Genomic DNA, 20,405 nt, shown 5'->3' on the forward strand with positions numbered 1-20,405 from the left:
ACTTGATGGAACTGAGGCCCAAAGCCCAGTATCAAGTGTTCTTCAGGTCTCACCATATATACCTTGTGCCCCCTATTCCCAATCAAGAGGTGTGCCCAAATTTCAACCCCATTGAACTTCACTGACAGGTTGCAATATATAATCACTGTTGGGCTCTGTGACAAGGATACTACATACTGTACCCTGCCTGAAATCTCCTCTTGCTAGCATTATCAAGGAAAACAGCTCCTTGTCTTTCACCAATGCTGTAATCTGTTGCTAAGATACAAGGCAGGTTGACAGCAGGGATGTCACTTTTATCCACTGACTTCCCCCTCCAGTAGGGCCTCCCATTCTTGAGCCTGTTCCATCATGGCTGATCTGTATCTTGACTCTGCCTCTGTTTGGAGACCACCCCCCCCCCTTCCCCCGCCCCCTCCCCCATCCTTGACAAAGCCCATCACATAGGGATTCGCGTTGTGCTGATCGAGTCTAAAGCCAGCCTCTGGTGGAATTTCATGACACATGACTCCAGCTGACCATTGGGACAAGATGCTGGGGTAGGAGTATGGGGTTATTTTGACTCCATACCTAGCTGGCAGCCAGCATTCCAGAAGGGCTGAGGGTTAAAGTTACTGGAGTCCACCCTGTAGGAGGATGGATAGATGCGGGAGAGCTGCTGCTGGTTCATTCGGACAAACTGCTGTGGCTTTTGCTGAAGGAGCTGGTGGGTTTTTGTCTCACTGTATGAAGAGACCTGCCAGCTGCACAAGACTGCAGGAAAAACAAACAGAACAGAGATTATCAATAGAGAAATTGGGAGGCACAATTAAGCAGAATGCATCCCACCCTGCCACCACTATTTCAAGGTGTAATATTCCCTGGGAAGCACTGCTTCCATTTCACCCCACTCACCCAATTCTCTTTCCCTCTCTCACAAAAGGTACAAACTCTTTCTGGGACAGCATATGTTCCCCATACATTAGCTAATCAGCAACAGCAGGCATCATTGCAAGAAAGCCTGATCTTGACCTCACCCATTCTGCAGAGAAAGCCTTCCAAAAGTGGGGTCACTCACTAGAAACAGGCTTGTTGTCATAGAATGTCATAGAATGATACGGAAAGTGGCCAAAGCTTTCCCCTTTGAGTATTTATCCAATTCCCTTTTGACTGAACATTCCCCTTCCCTAGGCCATGGGTACTGGGACCAATTGTAGCAGCTCAATTGCCATCCGGGCGAGATAGGCTAACTTTGCACGGACTGAGGCCTCTGTGCTTAAGGTGCACACTTGGCAGTGCACTTATCACGTGAGCCGATAGTTTCAGCGCCTAGTGTAGAAGTGTGAGCACTGTCAATCTGGCAAATTAATATAAATTTACAAAAAGCTTAACGTGAATAACATTCCGACCACTTTCATTACAACCTCATTCAAAGTTGAGGGGGTTTCAGATTGTTCCACCACAGCTGTGGCATTCCATGTGAATTTATCATCTCTCCATCCCTGGTATATCCAGATCCATCCGTTCATTTTGATTTGCATGCATTTAAGGGGAAGCTAAATAAACATATGAGAGGGGAAAGGAATAGAAGGATATGCTGACAGTGTGAGATAAAGTGGGGTAGGAGGAGGCTCAGGTGAAGCATGTACACAGATATAGGCCTGTTGAGCTGATTGAGCGATTTCTGTGCTATAAATTCTACAATCCTGGCTAAGATAAAACTGAAGTATAAAAGCAACAATGGTTTGGAAAAGGTTTCCTTTATGAAAACATAGCCCCTAAACGCAGTAGGACTATGTATTTTTCTCTGTGCCTTTCAAAAGGCCAAAGAACATCTGGTCCTTGAGTGAATGAAGTGCAGACAAAGGTTGATAAATTCTGCCACCCAGAGCCCAATTTACAGGCACTAACTAAGCCCCCAATATGGGGGCAGGAATTGTTCCATCTGCCAAACTGGAAAAAAAAACCAAAAAGAAATTGGCATGCAGTGCCCACACCTGCTCCCTACACGTGCCCAAAAATAGATGCACCTGAAGTTCGACCTTGTATTTCTAGCTGCGCCTGTTCTCAAAACCTTGCGCACCTCTCGAAGTACAAAAGATTTTCTTTGGAGGTTATTGGAATGGCAAGTCACTGCATCTCCTACGACCCACCTTCAGAGTCGATATCATACATCCCGACAGACTTTGTGTACTTGACCAGATCCGAGAGGGCCCGGGACAGCTTCATGGTCTTCTTCTGCCTGCCACTTCTGAGAAAAGAAAAAAGTAGAAGAACTTGTATTTATATAGTGCCTTTCACAACCTCAGAGTATTCCAAAACACTTTGCAGCCATTGAAGCACTTTTGAGGTGTAGTCACTTTTGTAATGTAAGGAACCCTGCATCCCAATTTACACACAGCAAGCTCCCACGAACAGTAATGAGATAAATGAACAGGTCAGGTGTTTTAGTGATGTTGGCTGCGGGATAGATATTGGCCAGGATATTTGGAACAATGTCACAGGATATTTTGATGCCTACTTGAGAGAGCAGACAGGCCCTCAACTTAATATCTCAGTGAGGCCTATCCTACCAAAGCTGATTTACAAAACTTAAAGGTAGCATACTTAGAACAAGAAAAGGCCACTCAGCCATCAAACCAATTCCCTTCTTAGAGCATGAAAAAGCAGCAGTACCATGGACCAGCACATCCGAATTTCTGAGCAAAGGTTTTGCAAAGTTCTTCACTGCATCTACCCACCCATGTAAAGTCAAAGCAACTCTATGGAATGGTTATATTATAGACCCCAAAATGTGAAATTCTGCACTGGTGCAAATTGACAGCTGGAAAGTTCACAGCATCATGAATCTGCTGCACTGATTCCCATGGCTGATTATCTGATCTGCACACTTATCAAACAAAACTCTTTCTTGAGAGTGAACCCCTGCAAACTTTGGGACAACCAGATCTAGGCCCAATCGCCTTCCCTGAGATGACATGACATGGTTTCATGTGCTGAGGAACTGTCATGCTCCATATACCATGACACAAGGTTATGTGAGAGAAATGTTGTGACTGGTCAGATTGACCACAATCTCTCTGTTTCCCTTCAATCATCTTTTGTTATAATACTCACCCTGTTTTGAACATCCACATAATTCTTTTCCAAATGCCCTAAAAAGTCAGCGCATACTGGCAAATTGGACAGCAACATGGACCACAAACCTTTTTGAATGGGTCATAAATAATACACAACAATTGGGCATGTCATTTTTTAAATAAAAGTGGCCTTACTGAGCAACTGAAGACAATAGGTTGAGTCTGGTCAATTTCACCTTTCTGTGGTCTTATCCTTTTTGATGGACATAGAAGAACTTCCATCCATCACCTCTGCCTCAGGCTCGAGGGGCTGAATTGCCTACTCCTGCTCCTAGTTCTTATGTTCTCAGCGGGTCCCATTGCTTCCTCTCCCCATCTGCTCCCAGCAACCAATACAGGCTTTAGGATTTATACTGAATTGATATATCATGTGAACTGGCACAGGCATGATGGAGTGAATTGCTTCTTTCTGTGCTGCATGAGGATCAATCCCTTGCGTTTGGTTACCAGGGCCTGTCAGCAAACTCACAACTTGAAGAAATAGAATGTAACTTAGCTATAGTCTTTATTGAACTGGACAGTGCTCTGATCAAGCCCCACCTTGAGCTTTGTCGCCAGTTCTGGTCACTGAGAACCAAGGTCATAGAGTCATAAAGTCATAGAGGTCCACAGCACAGGAAAAGACCCTTCGGTCCATTGGGTCTGCGCTGGTCAAACAAGTACCTAACTATTCTAATCACATTTTCCAGCATTGGGCCCACATGTATACCATGGCATCGCAAGTGCACATCCAAATACTTCTTAAATGTTATGAGGGTTTCTGCCTCTATGACCCTTTCAGGCAGTGAGTTCCAGATTCCCACCACCCTCTGGGTGAAAAAAACTTTCCTCACATCCCCTCTAAACCTCCTGCCCCTTATCTTAAATCTATGCCCCCTGGTTATTGATCCCTTCACCAAGGGGAAAAGTTCCTTCCTGTCCACTTCCTGTATCTGATGCAGAGGTATTTATGGACCTCATAATTTTATACACCTCAATCATGTCCCCCTTCAATCTCCTCTGCTCCAGGGAAAATAACCCCAGTCTATCCAATCTCTCCTCATAACTAAAACTCTCCAGCCCAGGCAACATCCTGGTAAATCTCCTCTGCGCACTCTCTCTAGTGCAAACACATCCTTCCTATAATGCAGATTCCAGAACTGCACGCAATATTCCAGCTGTGGCCTAACCGGTGTTTTATACAGTTCCAGCTCATGTAATCAATGCCTCGACTAATAAAGGCAAGTATCCCATATGCCTTCTTAACCACCTTATCTACCTGTCCCACTACCTTAAGGGACCGATGGACATGCACACCAAGGTCCCTCTGATCCTTGGTACTTCCCAGGGTCCTACCATTCATCGTGTATTCCCGTGCCTTGTTTGTCCTGCCCAAGTGCATCACCTCACACTTATCCGGATTAAATTCCATTTGCCACTGATCAGCCCATCTGACCAGCCCGTCTATATCCTCCTGTAATCTAAGGCTATCCTCCTCACTATTTACCACCCCACCAATTTTTGTTTCATCCGCGAACTTACTGATCAATCCTCCTGCATTCAAGTCTAAGTCATTTATATACACCACAAACAAGGGACCCAACACTGATCCCTGTGGAACCCCACTGGACACAGGCATCCAGTCACAAAAACACCCTTCGACCATCACCCTCTGCTTCCTGCCACTCAGCCAATCCTGGATCCAATTTGCCAAATTGCCTTGGATCCCATGGACTCTTACCTTCGTTATCAGTCTCCCATGTGGGACCTTATCTAAAGGCTTGCTGAAGTCCAAATGAACTATGTCGAATGCATTGCCCTCATCTACACACCTGGTCAACTTTTATACATCACAGTCCTTCTGCCTGATTTCCATACCCACGTTGTCCCTCTCACTTGTGAACACCGACACAAGGCATTCATTTAGAACACTACCTACTGGCTCCACACACAAGTTATCACTATGGTCCTTGATGGGCCCTACTCTTTCCCTAGTTATCCTCTTACTCTTAATGTACTTGAAAAATAACTTTGGATTTTTCTTTATTTTACCTGCCAATGTTTTTTCATGCCCCCTTTTTGCTCTCCTAATTTCCTTTTTAAGTTCCCCCCTACACATTCCATACTGCTCTAGGGCTTCCACTGTTTTGAGCCCTCGGTATCTGCTATAAGCCTCCCTTTTTCTCTTTATCCAATCCTGTATATCCCTCGACTTCCAGGTTTCCCTGGATTTGTTGGTCCCACCCTTTATCTTTACTGGAATATGTTAGCCCTGTACTCCCCCTATTTCCTTCCTGAATGAGTCCCACTGCTCTGATGCAGTGGTACCTAAAAGTTGCTGCTCCCAGTCCACTTTGGCCAAAGCGTATCTGATATTATTAAAATCGGCCTTCCACCAGTTTAGAACCCTGATTTCTGGTCCATCCTTGTCCTTTTCCATAACAACCTCGAATCTAACGGAGTTATGATCACTAGTTATCCCAGTGCTGGAGATGTACAAAGAAAAGTCATGACTTTGATCCCTAGTGCCAAAGATCTGAGTTATGAGGAGAGGTTGATGGAACTTGGGTTTTGCATCCTTGTTAATGATGTATCTGATGCAGAGGTATTTATGATAAGATAATTATAATGGGGTAGTGTAGCCCCTTTCTTATTGGGCAAGAAACCTAGATGAACGTGAGTTCAAATCCCACTCACATAAGAAACAAGAGCAGGGGTAGGTCATACGACCCCTTTAGCCTGCCCCACCATTCAATAAGATCACAGCTGATCTGATGTTATTCTTAACATCACTTTTCTGTCTGTTCCCCATACATCTTAACTCTCCTATAGTTCAAGAATTTGCCCAGCTTAGATTTATCAGTTTGAGAATTTAAATTCAGTTTAAAAATTTCTGGGAATAAAAAATGGAGTCAGTAAAAGTGATCATGAAGCTGTGAGTTTGTGTTAGAGACCTGACAGTTTCACTGATGCCCTTTAGTGGAGGAAACCTGCCATCCTTACCCAGTCTGGGCCTATATGTGACTCTAGTCTCACACCAACATGGTTGACTCTTAAACACAGCTCAGTTACATAAAATCACTACAATCAGGGCAGCTAAGAAATGGGTAATAGATGCCAGCCTTGCCAGTGATGCCCAAAAATGAATTAATGTTTTTTTAAAAAGGGAATGGAAAAAATAAATCCAGAACACTATAGTGAAATAAGTTGCCAGAGTAGGACAAGGGAACACAGATAAAATAAAAATTTAGGATTGATAACAATAATTTCTTCACACAAATAATTATGAACACTTAGAACGGACTTCCAGATGGAGGTGAAAGACCTGGAATCATTTCAGGAACAACTGGGTGCTGAAACCAGGGGAGATTTTGGGCAAATTAAGTTGGGAAGATTGGATTTCCTTATTTGTAATTGCCTTGTGATACTGGTGTTAATAAAACGAGAGAGAGGTTGGCCTTGGATCTGACCACTAAATTTTGAATGAGTCTGGAAAACATGTGATCAGCCTGCTGATAACGTTAGACCTCCTTCCAATGGTTACTCTTCATTGAATGCTCCTTTTCTCTCCTCAGTTGGGTACTCAGTGTAACTCCGCAAATGGGAATCTTTAGTTCATGCCTATCGCTTACCTCATCACGTGCACTGTTGTTCTACCAGCAGTCGCTTGATGGTCATGGTCTTCCTCATCATCCTCCAAGCTCGATGACTTCTTCATCTTCACTGTTTTTTTCTGCAACAAATAATCCATTAACACTGAATTAATCTTTGGTTGGATGAACATGCACTCTGACACCACAATGTTTCCAACGACATTAGACTATTAGAGGACTAACTGGGATCCCATTCTAAAGGGGCAAGCAACTCACTAGTGCCTCACCATTCTTTGTGCATGATCTTCGACAGCAAATGCCGAGAAGCTATTTGGCTACAACAGGCATTATAGTCAAGTCTGATCCTGGCCTCACCCAGTGGAGCAATTTCACTGAGAACCCAAGGCAATTATTCCCCTCTCTAGGTGAAAGGGGATACAAAGGGTTAATTCCAGTGGCCCATGTGCACCACTCTGCCTATGTTTAAACCTAGGACATCTTGGTTTGAATGGCTCAGCATGACTCTGGATGATCCCTGTGGTAATCTGAGGTGCAATACACCTTTAAGAGAATGTGAGCAATTTGACCACATCACTGTATGACCCAATTGCTGTGTAGCGCAGGTTACGATGTTAAGGGTGCTGAAACCAGGGGAGATTTTGGGTGAATTAAGTTGGGGAGATTGGCATTCCTTATTTGTAATTGCCTTGTGGTACTGGTGTTAATAAAACGAGAGAGGTTGGCCTTGGATCTGACCACTAAATTTTGAATGAGTCTGGAAAACATGTGGTCAGCCTACTGATAATGTTAGACCTCCTTCCAATGGTTAATCCTCATTGAATGCTCCTTTTCTTTCCTCAAAGAGTAGGGTCTGGTTGGAGAAGCACACATCATATTGGTGCTCTGTTACCTGTGTAAATAAACCATATGTGCTTCATCTTATATCGGTCTCTGCGTCTGCAGTATATTGTTGCCAATTCACCAGCCGTTAGATAGACGTGCAATTGAGTTTGCGAGCAAAGTGACCCAATAGTAGAAAAAACAATCCCTTTACCCACTAAGCCACTTGAAGGAATAATATAGGGTTATGCAATTCTCTCACTGTACACAATTCGCCCATTGTATGGTTAAAACTACAGGATGGCTGCCACTTACTCTGGGAACCATCCCCATTTCCACACACAGTAATCTCAGCAGTACCATCCTGGCTGGGCATCTTGAACAGAAAAATATCAAAGGAAGACTTGCATTTATATAGTGTCTTTCATGTCCTCAGGACATCTCAGTGTGCACCGTTAATGAAATAATTTTGAAGTGTCGCTATTGTGATGTCGGAAGCACAACAGCCAATTTAGACATGGCAAGCTCCGACAATAAGCAGTGTGATAATGAGCAAATAATCGTTTTATTAGTGATGTTGGCGAGGGATGTATATTGGCCAGGGCAAGGGGGAAGGACTGCACCACTCTTATTTCAATATTGCTATGGGATTTTTTATTAATGTCCACCTGAGATGGTTTAATGCCTCATCCAAAAGTCAGCCCCTCGAGCAGTACTGACTGGGAGTGTCAGCCTAGATCATGTGCTCAAGTCCCTAGAGTAGACATAAACCAACAACCTCATGACGCAGAAGTGACTGAGCCACAGATGTGCAGAGGTCATCCTGAAACTCGATCCTAATGAACTGCACGGAAATGGCACCAGGGATTATCAATGTTACGCAGCAAAGAAAATAAATTCTTAGCCAGAGTTTCGTTCTGACAGAACCAAACCCCACTGACCTTGCGCTTGGAGAAGCTACCGATGAAGGATCGACTATGCCTCTTGTTAGTCATTGGATCTTCTCCGGAGTCGGTACCATCTTCAGTTTTACTCTGTCAGGAGGAGACAGGCACACAGACAAGATGGAGAGACAGACACACAGGGGAACCAGATAGAGAGACAGATAGACAGAGGGAAAGAGAACCAAGAGATGAATATATGGACACCAAGTGAACCACACAGAGAGATACACACAGAGAACCAGAGAGAGAGACATATACAGACAATCAGAGAGAGTAAGACACACACACAGAACCAGAGAGATACACAAGCAGAAAGTGAACCAAAGAGAGATAAACACACACACAGAATCAGAAAGAGAGACAGAACCATAGAAAGAGATGTGGAGAGAACAGGATATGCATACACACAGAAAAAGAAAGCAAGAGAACAAGTTTTAGATGAATAGAGAAACATGTGGCATTCATATAGAGGAACAGAAATGAAGACATGCAAGCAGAAAGAGAGGCACACATATAGTGAGAGCAATACAAAACCATATGCAGAATGAGAAAAAGAGAGAGAGACAGAGACAAAGGGAGGGGACAATCAAAAAGGGAGAGAATAGAAAAAGATTATGCATAGGATTGAATATTTTGAAATGATTGAGTTAAAAGATTTCAAATTACAGCCAATGTGACACAGTTTCTGTTTACAACCTGCCCCTCTCCTGCCCTTTAATTACCTCAAATGATCACAGGGCTTGAGGGATTAAACAATCCATTGGCAGTACTGAGGCTTTCAGCTGAGACTTGACACAGGTTATGTACAACACAGTGGTGCCAACTGTCTGAAAGTTATCCACCCCCTCAACAGTGCTCCCTCATCCACTGTGCCAATGCAACACTTGTCTGGTGTCTGAAAAAAGCCAACAGACATATAGACGCCACCACTGTACAGGGACAAAGGGTCCTTAGAATAATCTAATTCAACCAAGGAGTTCACATTTATTCAGCATCTTTCGCATCCCAGTAAGGCACTTTTCAGTCTAATCATTATTGCAATGTAGGAAACGTGGCAGTTAATTTGAGCACAGCAAGCTCCCACTACAGTAATGTGAAAATCATTTTTGGCAGTTAACAAACATGCAACTTCCAAAAGACATTAAAAGCATTAGGGGGATGTGGAAGGGGGTTAAAATGTATATTTTATGAGAATGGTGTAGGCGATGCGTATCTAGGTAAGATGAATGCAGAAGTACTTGCTTTTTTTTATTTATTGCTTTGCCACAATTTGGCTGGCTTTGTTTACAAATCTATTTTTTAGCGATGTCGATGGAAAGATAAATACTGGCCCTGGATACTGGGGATAACTTCTTCAGTGTAGCGCCATGGGATCTTTTATATCCACCTTTAAAAGCAAACCAGGCCTCGGGTTAACATCTCATCTGAAAGATGGCACCTTTGACTGTGCAGCACTTGAGTGTAAGACTTGATTTTTGTGCTCAAGTCACTGCAGTGAGACTGTGAAATCGCAAACATCTGACTCAGAGACAAGGGTGTTACCCATTAAACCACAGCCAAATGCCAAGAGTTAAGATTATGAAAGGATTTGACAGATGAGATATGGAGATGTTTCCGTTAGTGGGGGAATTCAAAACTAGAACCATAGAACCATGGAAAAGTTACAGCACAGAAGGAGGCCATTCAGCCCATCTTGTCCATGCCAGCCTGAGGACACCTAGGTGCCCTTTCTAATCCCACCTTCCTGCATCCGGCCCATAGCCCTGCAGCTTACAGCACTTTTAAGTGCAGATCTAGGTACTTTTTAAAAGAGTTTAGAGTTTCTGCCTCTACCACCAACTTGGGCAGCGAATTCCAGATACCCACTCCTCTGAGTAAAAAAGTTCTTCCTCATGTCCCCCCACACCGTCTGCCACTTACCTTGAATCTATGTCTGCTGGTTCTAGAATTTTCCATCCAGGGAAACAATTTTATCCTGTCCACTCTATCCATTCCCCTCATAGGGAACTAGGGGCCATAAGTATAAGGTAGCCACTAATTAATCCAATAAGGAATTCAAGAGAAATTGATTTTACTTGAGAGAGGGGTGAGAATGTGGTACTTGCTATCACATGGAGCAGTTGAGGTGAATAGCATGTGTGCATTCAAGGGGAAGTTAAGAAACACATGAGGGAGAAAGGAATGAAAGGATATGTTGATAGAATGAGATGAAGCGGTGTGGGAGGAGGCTCCTGTGGAGCATGAATGCCAGAATGGGCTGAATGGCCTGTTTCAATGCTGTAAATTCTATATACTATCTCTGCGTTTTAAGAAACCCTCACTCCTTGCTGTGCAGCTTGAACTAGAGCTGATTCTGACAGCACAACACTGAGGTCTGAAGGGTTGTCAAGGCTGCTTGGCTCCTCACTGTCTCGCTCGCTTTCCCGCGGTCTCCAGGGTCTCCAATCGGTTCAGTTGACACCATCTATTAATCCCAGCAGACAGTCTCAGCCTTGCACAACTTGTAAGCAGTAGCTGGATTTAAAGTCACATCCCAGCCCAGTTTATCATTCCTCTCCATCAAATCTGCTCAAGCTGCAGTCAGGCTTATTTATAGGTTTCATCTGATCTTGCGGGCAATGTTCAGAAAGTTGGGTGTATTGTTCATCCCTGTTTGCCCCAAGGAATCAGCATTCAAACATGTCATGGGTTCAGATCCCACTTGAGAGAATTGAACACAAAATCCAGGGTCACATTCCCAGTGCCAGTACTGAGGGAATGCAGTACTGGCAGAGGTGCCATCTCTGGAATGAGTGCACTGATCTACAGCTGCCACTATGACAACAGTGGTACATTGTTATGGTGCATTCCCATCTTGCTTTAATTGAATCTTGGTGACCGCTATGTAATCTTTACAGGTTATTTGCTGCTGGTCATGAACACAGTTCAAGGAACTTACCACAGGCTTCTCCACTGTAGACACGGACCCAGAGCTGCATTTCTGGTGTTAAGGGAGAGAAAATGTCACATAAGTCAAAAGGGGTTGGATGTAGCTGATGCTAGCTCAATAAATTATCTTAAATATGAGACTGATAGATTTTTACAGGTCAAGGATATGAAAGGATATGGAGCCAAGGCAGGTAGATGGAGCGAAGGTACAGATCAGCCATGATCTCATTGAATGGGGGGACAGGCTTGATGCCTCCTCCCATTCCTGTGAGTGCAGAGAACACCCACAAATAGTCAGCCCAATACTAATTGCATATTGGACACTGTAATGAGGAATAGAGTCTATCCACATTAGTCCAATACATGCACTGAATGCTGTGGGAACAGCTGTGAAGTTCAGGCAGGTTCTTTATATAACATTTCCTGGATTCAGTTTAATATCCTATCCAAAAGTTGACACCTCAGAGAGTGCAGGGTTCTCTCAGTTCTGCCCTGTAGAGAAAGATACAGGACCATGTGCAATATGGATTATTCCACCAAATAACTTGGACAGATGTGATGGGCCAAATTGCCTCCCACAATAAAGTAACCATCTCTGGTTCAATGGTTAAAGAGTAACTGCTCACTGAGCAGAAAATCAGAAAGGTTTTGCAACTGGTACAAACTTACTGAATGACAGATTTGGTTTGATTGTATATACTTTATTGCCCTCTCCCTGTCTATCTCAATCGGACATCAACTTTGAAAGGGATGGAGGACTGGGTAACATACCCCAGCTTTCTGCATTGCTGCTTTGGAAATGACCCAGAGGACAGAGCAAATCTGGAACTCAGTCCCTCACTATTTGATCTTAAATTACAGGGTAATGGGGGAGGGGGTGAATTTCCTACTTACGCTTTTTCTCTGCAATTTCTGAAACTTGTCACTGAAGTTACTGTGACAAAGTGGGACAATCCTGTGGAAATTCTCCCCCCCATAATTCAAAAATGTGCTGCAACTGACATGAAACTAATTGCACTATAGTTACTGATTTACGTTCTGTCTCTTCTTAAACACATGCTATACTGGCTTATCGGCTTATCCTCCATTGTCACAGCACAGTTTCTGATCACAGATGGATTGAAGCATTATGGTCTGAGCACTTGCTATAGTTTCCGAAATTTAGTATTTGTAAACTCTTCCAGCAGTTACTTTGGGCCAAATGGTTTTCTGTATCATTGGGCTTGGCCTTTATCCAATCCAGCACCTTATCTTTGACTTGTCATCTCCCGTTCTATTCCTTTATCGATAGAAAAGATGGCATCTCTCCGCAAGTTGGAGGCCACACCAGAGTTGCATAGGACTGTAGAGAAGCCATGGACAGCATGAAGCCGGCATCCTCCAGAATCCCTCCCTTTGTAACCTTTGAACAGTTCGAAGATGTACTACCTGCTAGGTAGGGTGGACACTACTGGAGGCCAAGAATACCAGACATGCAGACCAGTAGCACAGCAGTATGTGGGAAAGGACATCATGACCGCCACACTCACATAGAGATTACATCATCACAGGCCTCCCATCCGCAAGCCCACAACTAAAAAGGCACCAGAGCCATATGTCTTTGTGTGCAAGTCGGCCATGCTTCACTGCTCTCCTGTTATTATTAATAACATTATAAAGGGAAAACATCATCCACCAATATAAATCTGAATCTAGCCTGTGCAAAGTACCAGTAGGCACTGGTCGAAGGCTCAAGGTGTGAGATCTTAGTGTAAGTAAACCAACCTCGCCCATCACCACCATAGCAACAGGGCCCACTTTCTGCTGTGAGCCTTAGCAACCCAGGAGCAGACCAGGCCAGGCTAGGCCGCATTACCAGGGCAACTATCAGTGACCCACTTTCATCTACGTACACACCTAGCACACTGTACCTGTAGCCATCCAATGTCAGACAGTGGGAAGAGCAGGTAAAAACCAGATGGTTTGATATAAAACCAAATGGATGGCCACCCTGTTGCCAGAGAACTGAAGCAGTCCAGATCACCTGCTGGCCATCTCTGTAATCTAATTGAGGACAGCACCTTTAGGCATAAGAGGAGACTCAAATGTTGGGAGAAAGTGGATTAGGCTTCCCCTCAGTTTGCCAACCCTCTAGGATTGTCCAGGAGTCTCCAGGAATCATAGGTTAACTTCCTGAACACCGGTGCAAGCAAAAATCCCAGGAGGAAAATTATAGGAGGGCATTTTAAAAAGGGGTGTATTTTCCTTTACATTTTCTTTGAGTTCTTTTATTTGTTAGTTATAACAATATCAGAGATGGGGGGAAAGCGGCTGTTTGATTGGACAGGGCAACTGGAGGCAGGAAGTCATGTGACAAAAACTCCAGCAACACAGCCAAACAGAGTCGGCAACCTTATCTATTTCTCAAGATATTTTACCCACACATTTCTTAATGACAACTGTCGAACATTGTCGAAGAACCATTGAACCTGCTGCATCTGTAATTCAAAGTCCCCTAGGCCAAGCTTGTTGAACACTAAGCCAAATGGAAGTGAATGAGCTTAAGGTGTTCTATGTTAAAGCTCATTTCAGTTTTAATAAAACACACCGCTTGAATTGTAATTGAAGATCTTATCATTTCAATTAGAACTTTGTACAGCTTGTGGAGGTCTGCTATCTATGCTGTGAATTTCCCTGCAATTACTGATAACTGAGCTGACAGAAAGCAAAATTAATTTGTCAATGTTAAAGGATAGGATTAAAGCGGTGCTTAAAATGTTAAAAGGATTTGACAGGGGAGATACGGAGGAAGTATTTCCTCTGGTGTGGCCGTCAAGAATGGGGTGACATAATTTAAAAATGAGAGCTGGGCCATTCAGAAATGATTCCAGGGAGAGTTTTTTCACACAAAGGGAAGTGGAAGTCTGGAACATTCTCCCACAGAAGGCTCTGGATGCTGGGGTCAGTTGGAGCTTTCAAAACTGAGATTGATAGAGTTTTGTTAAAAGCATTTATACAGCACCTTTCACAACCACAGGGCATACTAAAGTACTTTACAGCTGATGGCGAGTCTTCACTGTTCCAATGTGGGAAACATGGGGTGGAATTTTACTGTCCCATCATGGCGGGGGCAGGGCCGTAAAATGTGGCGAGCGTTCAAAACTCAGTTGATTTCAGCGGGTCTCCCTCCGTGGTGAAATTCTGCCCATGAAGGCCAATTTACACACGGCATGCTCCCCCAAACAACAACACGATAATGTCCAGGTAATCTGTTTTAGTGTTATTGTTTGCTAATAGGTATTGACCAGGACACCTGGGAGAACTCCCCTACTCTTCTTCAAGACAGTGCCATGGCATCTTTTACACCCACCATTAGAGAGCAGACAAGGCCTTGGTTTAATGTCTTGCCAAAAGTTGGCATCCCTGACAGTGCAGTTCTCCCTCAGTACTGCACTTGGTTACCTGTGGAACTCTCAGGGAGAGGAAGGGTTGCAGGGAGGAGGCTAAAGGTCCACCAGCCTTCGAGAGAGATTCAGGGGTGGTGAGCGAATAGAGCCTTGCCTCAGTTTTTCTCACACTATTCAATCCCAGTGTGAAGATTCAGCAGATATTTAACTCATTGTCAACACGAACACCCCTTGATATGTACAGTTCAGGTCAAATACACAAACATTGGGCATGTACAGGCTAGGTTAAATATACAAACTCTCCTCCTTCTCCCCAATATGTTCAGGCCAGATCAAATACCCAAATCTTCCCTGGCATCACAGGACAATTCAAATGCACCCAACAGCCATGAGGTGTACAGGGAGGGTCAAATACATGAACCCCCTCCCCCCTGGCATTTAAAAAACAAGTCAGGTCAAATACACCAACACCCCTGCACCCCTGATGCGTACAGGACAGGTCATATATACAACCACAACTCTCACCCCCACCCCCACCCCCACCGCGATATTAACCCAGAGCTGTGGCGCATGATTTCAGAAAAGCCCTTCACTACGCCATTCCAAGTGTTCTCTGTGCTCTTGCTTCATGTGCTCTTAGCCATCATCGCAAGGCAGCTGACAGTACAGAGAATAAGTAGCCATTACTAACTCAAACCTGCTTTTCTGTGCAAATAGAATAGAAGCACTCAGCTAAATTACATTACTGGACATTATTCCCAGTATAATTGTATTTATTTGGTTATCATTGCTCACCAAATCCATCTCATTCACCATCCCTCTGCCCTCACTGACCTACAATGGCTCCTGGTCCCACAATATTGAAATTCTGTCATGGCTTTGCCCCTCCCTATCTCTGTGATCTTCTCCAACTCTACAATCATCCTAGAAGTTGGCCTCATGTCCATCTCCACTACTTTCACTTCATATTGTTGGCTGTGGCTTCACCCGCGTAAAGAAATTTATTCTTAAACTGCTTCACCTTTCTACTCCTTCTCCTCTTTTAAGACAATCCCCAAAACCTACTTCTTTAACCAAGATTCTGTTCACCCTGCCCTAATGTCCCCTTCTTTGAGTGAGTTTCCACTTTTCTTAATTACACTCCTGTGAAGCACCTTTTTACATTAAAGGAGCTATATAAATGCAAGTTGTTGTTTCTTCATTGCTGTTCAGTGGACACAGTGAGGACGGCCTACTTGATGAACAGATTACTGGGTGCTACTGCAAAACCTGCTAACAGTGCCATTTCAATAGCTCATCAGGATCTTCCACTGTCTACTCACTGTGGTACTCAGGATTGACTCATATTCTGTGTTTCTTGAATACCAGGCTTACACTTGCTACCTGCCAATCCACAGGGTTCGTTTTACAATCTAGGAAATTCCAGGAAATTAAAAACAGTGCATTCATTATCTCTGCAGCCAATTCTTTTAAAACCTTTGGGAGTTGGCCATCAGGTCCGAGAGGGTTTGTCAGTTTTTCGTCTCATTAATTTTTCCAGTGCCTTTTCCTGACCAAAATTAATTACTCTATGTTCCTAACTCTCATTGACTTGCATTGATATAGTCTTTTTGTCTTCTATCCTGAAGATAGGTACAAACTATTTGTTTAATGTCTTTGGAATTTCCTTATCCTATATTATAATTTCTCCTGTTTCAGTCTCTAAAGGCCCTTGTTTACTTTCACTAATCTCTTCCTTTTTTCATACTCATAAGAGCCCTTACAACCTGTTTTATATTTCTTGTTGGTTTACTCTCATCCTATTTCTTCACTCTTTATCAATTTTTTGATCATCTGTTGCAAATTTTATAAAAAAAACCTCCCAATCCACAGCTTTACTTCTATTTTTAACAACATTGTAAGCCTCACCTTTTAATCTAATATTATCCTTAGCCTCTTTAACTAGCCATGGTTGTACCACTTTCCAGATGAGTTTTTATTCCACATGCATATGCTTTGAGAATTATTTATTCGCTTATCAACCATCATATCTTTTAATCTAATTTCCCAATCTACCCTAACCAATTTGACTCTCAAGTCTCTGTAATTAGCTTTCTTTCATTTTAAGACTCCTGTTTCAAACTGAGCCATATCACTCTCAAACTTGGAAATAAATTGCAGTTCCTTCACCGTCAATGGGTCAAAACCCTGGAGCTCTGACCCTAACAGCACTGTGGGTGTACCTACATCACAGGGACTGCAGTGGTTCAAGAAGGCAGCTCACCACCACCTTCTCAAGGGCAATTAGGGTTGGGCAATACATGCTGGCTTAGCCAGCAATGCCCACATCCTGTAAATGAACAAAAAAGGCTTAATATGAAATTATATTATATTATGATCACCGTTCTCCAGACTATTTTTTACTATAAGATTACTAATTAACTGGGTCTCATTACACAATACTATATCTGAAATAGCCTGCTCCTTAGTTGGTTTCTCAAGATATCATTCTATAAAATTCTCTTGAATGCATTCCATGAACTTGTGCTCCAAGCTCCTTTTGCCAATGTGGCTTGAAGGCAGCACTTTACAATGATATTCACAGTATCTGATGACCCATTTCAATTGAACAACAGTTTGCATTTCTTATTTAATATAATAACCGTTCCGAAGGCACTTCACAGGAGTGATTTCCAAGGCATATAAGGAGATGTTAGGACTGGTGATCAAAAGTTGGTGAAAGGGGTAAGTTTTAAAGTGTGTCTGAAAGGAGAGAGAAATAGAGAGCCAGAGAGGTTTAGCAAGGGCATTTCAGAGCCTTAGAGCCCAGGTAGCTGAAGGCGCAGCCACCAGTGGTGGAGTGAAAATAATCGGGGAGGTCAGAATTGGGGAAGCACAGAAATCTCCAAGGGTGGTAAGGTTGGAGGAGATTACCAACAGTAAGACACAAGAGATCTAGGGGTTGATGGGAAAACCTACCACAGGCAGTGACACAAAGTGGGCAATAGTGAATTGGCCACTTGTTTTACAAACACAGGCATTTTCTGCCGATTAATCTCACCCTTGGTTTGGATTTCATTTCAGATGCCAATGGGAAACATGCATCATGGGGCAACTCACAGACCCAGTGTTAAAGTGAAATGGCCTCAGGATCTGGATATCAAAAGAAAACCTAGCGTTTCTACAACACCTTACACAACATCCCAAGTGTTTTACAGCCAATGAAGTACTTTACAAAGTGTAGTCACTATTGTAATGTAGGAAACATGGTATCTATTTTGCACACAGCAAGACCCCACAAACAGCAATGTGATAATGACTAGATAATCTGTTTTTGTGATGTTGATTATATTGGCCTGGACACCAGGGAAAAACTCTTCTGTTTTTCATAGAACTAGTGCCATGGAATTTTCTACTTCGGCCTGAGAGGGCAAACAGGCCTCAGTTTAACATTTAATCCAAAAGGTGGCACCTCCCTCAGTACTGGCTTGGGAGTATCAGCCTAGATTTTTTGTGCTCAAGTCTCTGGAGTGGGACTTGACCCTATGACCTTCTGACTCAGAGGTGAGGGTGCTGCCTACTGAGCTATGGCTGACAAAGGGTACTTCTATCAAATAGAAGCTACTGAGGTGGCCTGAACAGGGAGGAGTGTGTGAGGTGCTGGTAGTGGTGGGGGGGGGTGGGGGTCTATGGGTGGAGTTGGGCTACCTTCTTCGAGTCTGACTTCTGACACATTTTGCCTGCTTGAGGGATGGCGTTCACGCTGAAGCTGTCGGGATCTTCCCGGTCTCGGATTTTTGATTCCTTCAGTAGCGAATCAAGTTTCTTTTTAGCCACACTCTCCACGTGCTTCCTGTTGGCCATGGCCTAGTTGCAAAGAGATAAGAGACATGCTCATTAAATCCATCCTACCTGCCAGCATGTAGCAGAGACAGCCAAAGGACAGATGTGTTGAGAAAGAAAGAATAAAGGAGAGGGGGTGGGGGGAGGGGGAAAAAAAGCAACATCGGCACTCATCAAACAGGCCTTCCATCTGAGAATAAATCACCATGTTATGGGATGGCATGGACATGCAGTTTGATGAGTTTCATGCACAGAAGAACCTCCATATCAACCAAGGGAGTCTCTAACGGATATGAAAATGGGATGGATAATCAAGAGACTGTCCCTGCCCCCCTCAATTGCAGCCCAACAGGTACAGTCCAGGAGTATCCTGGCTTTGGGATGGAAGACCTAGTAACATACTAAATCTTTCATCAGTTCTGACGAAAGGCCAATGACCCGAAACGTTAATTCCGCTTTCTTTCTCTCTCCATTGAGGCCGCCTGACCTGCCGGGTGTTTTCCAACATTGTCGGTTTTTATTTCAGCATTTTCCTGTTATGTGGAACTGAGTGTTTCGTGGGCTGTGCAAGTTGAATGGTGTCAGATTGCTGGAACTGCGCTGCACCCATTAAACCAAACTTAGTCCCAGGACAACTGAGGAGGATTAGTCAGGGTTATTGCAGGCGGGGTGGAGATATTGGAGGTTCGAGTGTGTCACCGTATATTTTTATGCCATGATTATCATCACATTGTGGATGGAAACCTTCATTGTGTGACTGGAGCTGACTGAAAATCTTTTCCTCAAGCTGTCTCCACAGGGCTGGGAATAAACAAATTCTGCCTCACAATCCAAAAAATAATTTCACAATTCACCGACCTTCACCCTCAACTGCTTCCCTTCCCTGACATAAATGTGCTTTGAATCATAGAATCTTATAGCACAGAAGGAGGCCACTCAGCTCATCACGTCTGTGCTAACTCTTGAAAGACTATCCAACGAGTCTCATTCCACCCCCCGCCGTTCCTTCTCCATAGTCCGGCAAAATATTTATCTTCAAGTATTTATCCAATTCCATTTGGAAAGTTACTTATGAATCTGTTTCCATTGCCAGTGCCTTCCAGGGCAATGCAACTCGCTGTGTAAGAAAGGTTTCTCCTCATCTCTTCACACATATCCCCACTCCACTGGCCATTTTTTGTTGGTGCCAGTATTCACTTTCTTTCCTGCAGGGTGGGTGCAATAAAAGCTGTGCTGACATTGCCGCCTTTTTCCATCACCATTGCCAGCATCTTTCAAATGTGAAAGTAGGGGGAGAAAGAGAGGCTGCTGCTGGTTTGAAAGAGGTTCCAAGTAACATTTCAGCTCAATGGTCTTGAGAAACTCCTTACTGCAGGTGAATGAAACTCCCTGATCCATTAGCAGCTATGTGATTCAGGCCGACATTGACCCTCTTTGAAAGTTGTTCTGAAATTCCTATTTTTAGATTTTTACATCAATGTACCAGTGCTGTTGTTCTCTCTTGATGCTGTTATAGAAACCTTTGCTGTTCTGCCAAGGACAAAACTAACAGATTGTTTGAAGTTGAATCTAACTGGGTGACAGCTGATTCCACATTGAGCTCCAGCGTCAGTTTTATCTTGCTAACTCTCCAATTTTTTCTTCCGCTCCTCCTGTCCTCACTTGTTGCCACGGGCACCCAGCATGCAGCCCTCTGTATCTCACCCAAATGGACATTCCCCCGTGCCAACCCATCAGCAAGCTATTCAAACATAGAGACTGTCACAGTAACTCTGACTCTTCTGACTCCCCAAA

General features: G+C 43.6%; 1 protein-coding gene across 1 annotated transcript in view; it reads right to left on the reverse strand.

The window, feature by feature from the left end:
• plch2a (phospholipase C, eta 2a) overlaps positions 1-20,405 on the reverse strand; it is a 334,095-nt gene that overhangs the window by 50,982 nt on the left and 262,708 nt on the right. Inside the window, exons 11-16 of the mRNA XM_041206546.1 lie at positions 18,477-18,635; positions 11,414-11,455; positions 8,473-8,565; positions 6,731-6,831; positions 2,133-2,230; positions 571-753 (exon numbers count right to left, since the gene is read on the reverse strand). Of these exons, the coding sequence (XP_041062480.1) occupies positions 571-753; positions 2,133-2,230; positions 6,731-6,831; positions 8,473-8,565; positions 11,414-11,455; positions 18,477-18,635 (676 nt within the window). The remainder of the gene's footprint in view (positions 1-570; positions 754-2,132; positions 2,231-6,730; positions 6,832-8,472; positions 8,566-11,413; positions 11,456-18,476; positions 18,636-20,405) is intronic.

The sequence above is a fragment of the Carcharodon carcharias genome, chromosome 15, assembly GCF_017639515.1.
Source record: "Carcharodon carcharias isolate sCarCar2 chromosome 15, sCarCar2.pri, whole genome shotgun sequence".
NCBI lineage: Eukaryota > Metazoa > Chordata > Chondrichthyes > Lamniformes > Lamnidae > Carcharodon > Carcharodon carcharias.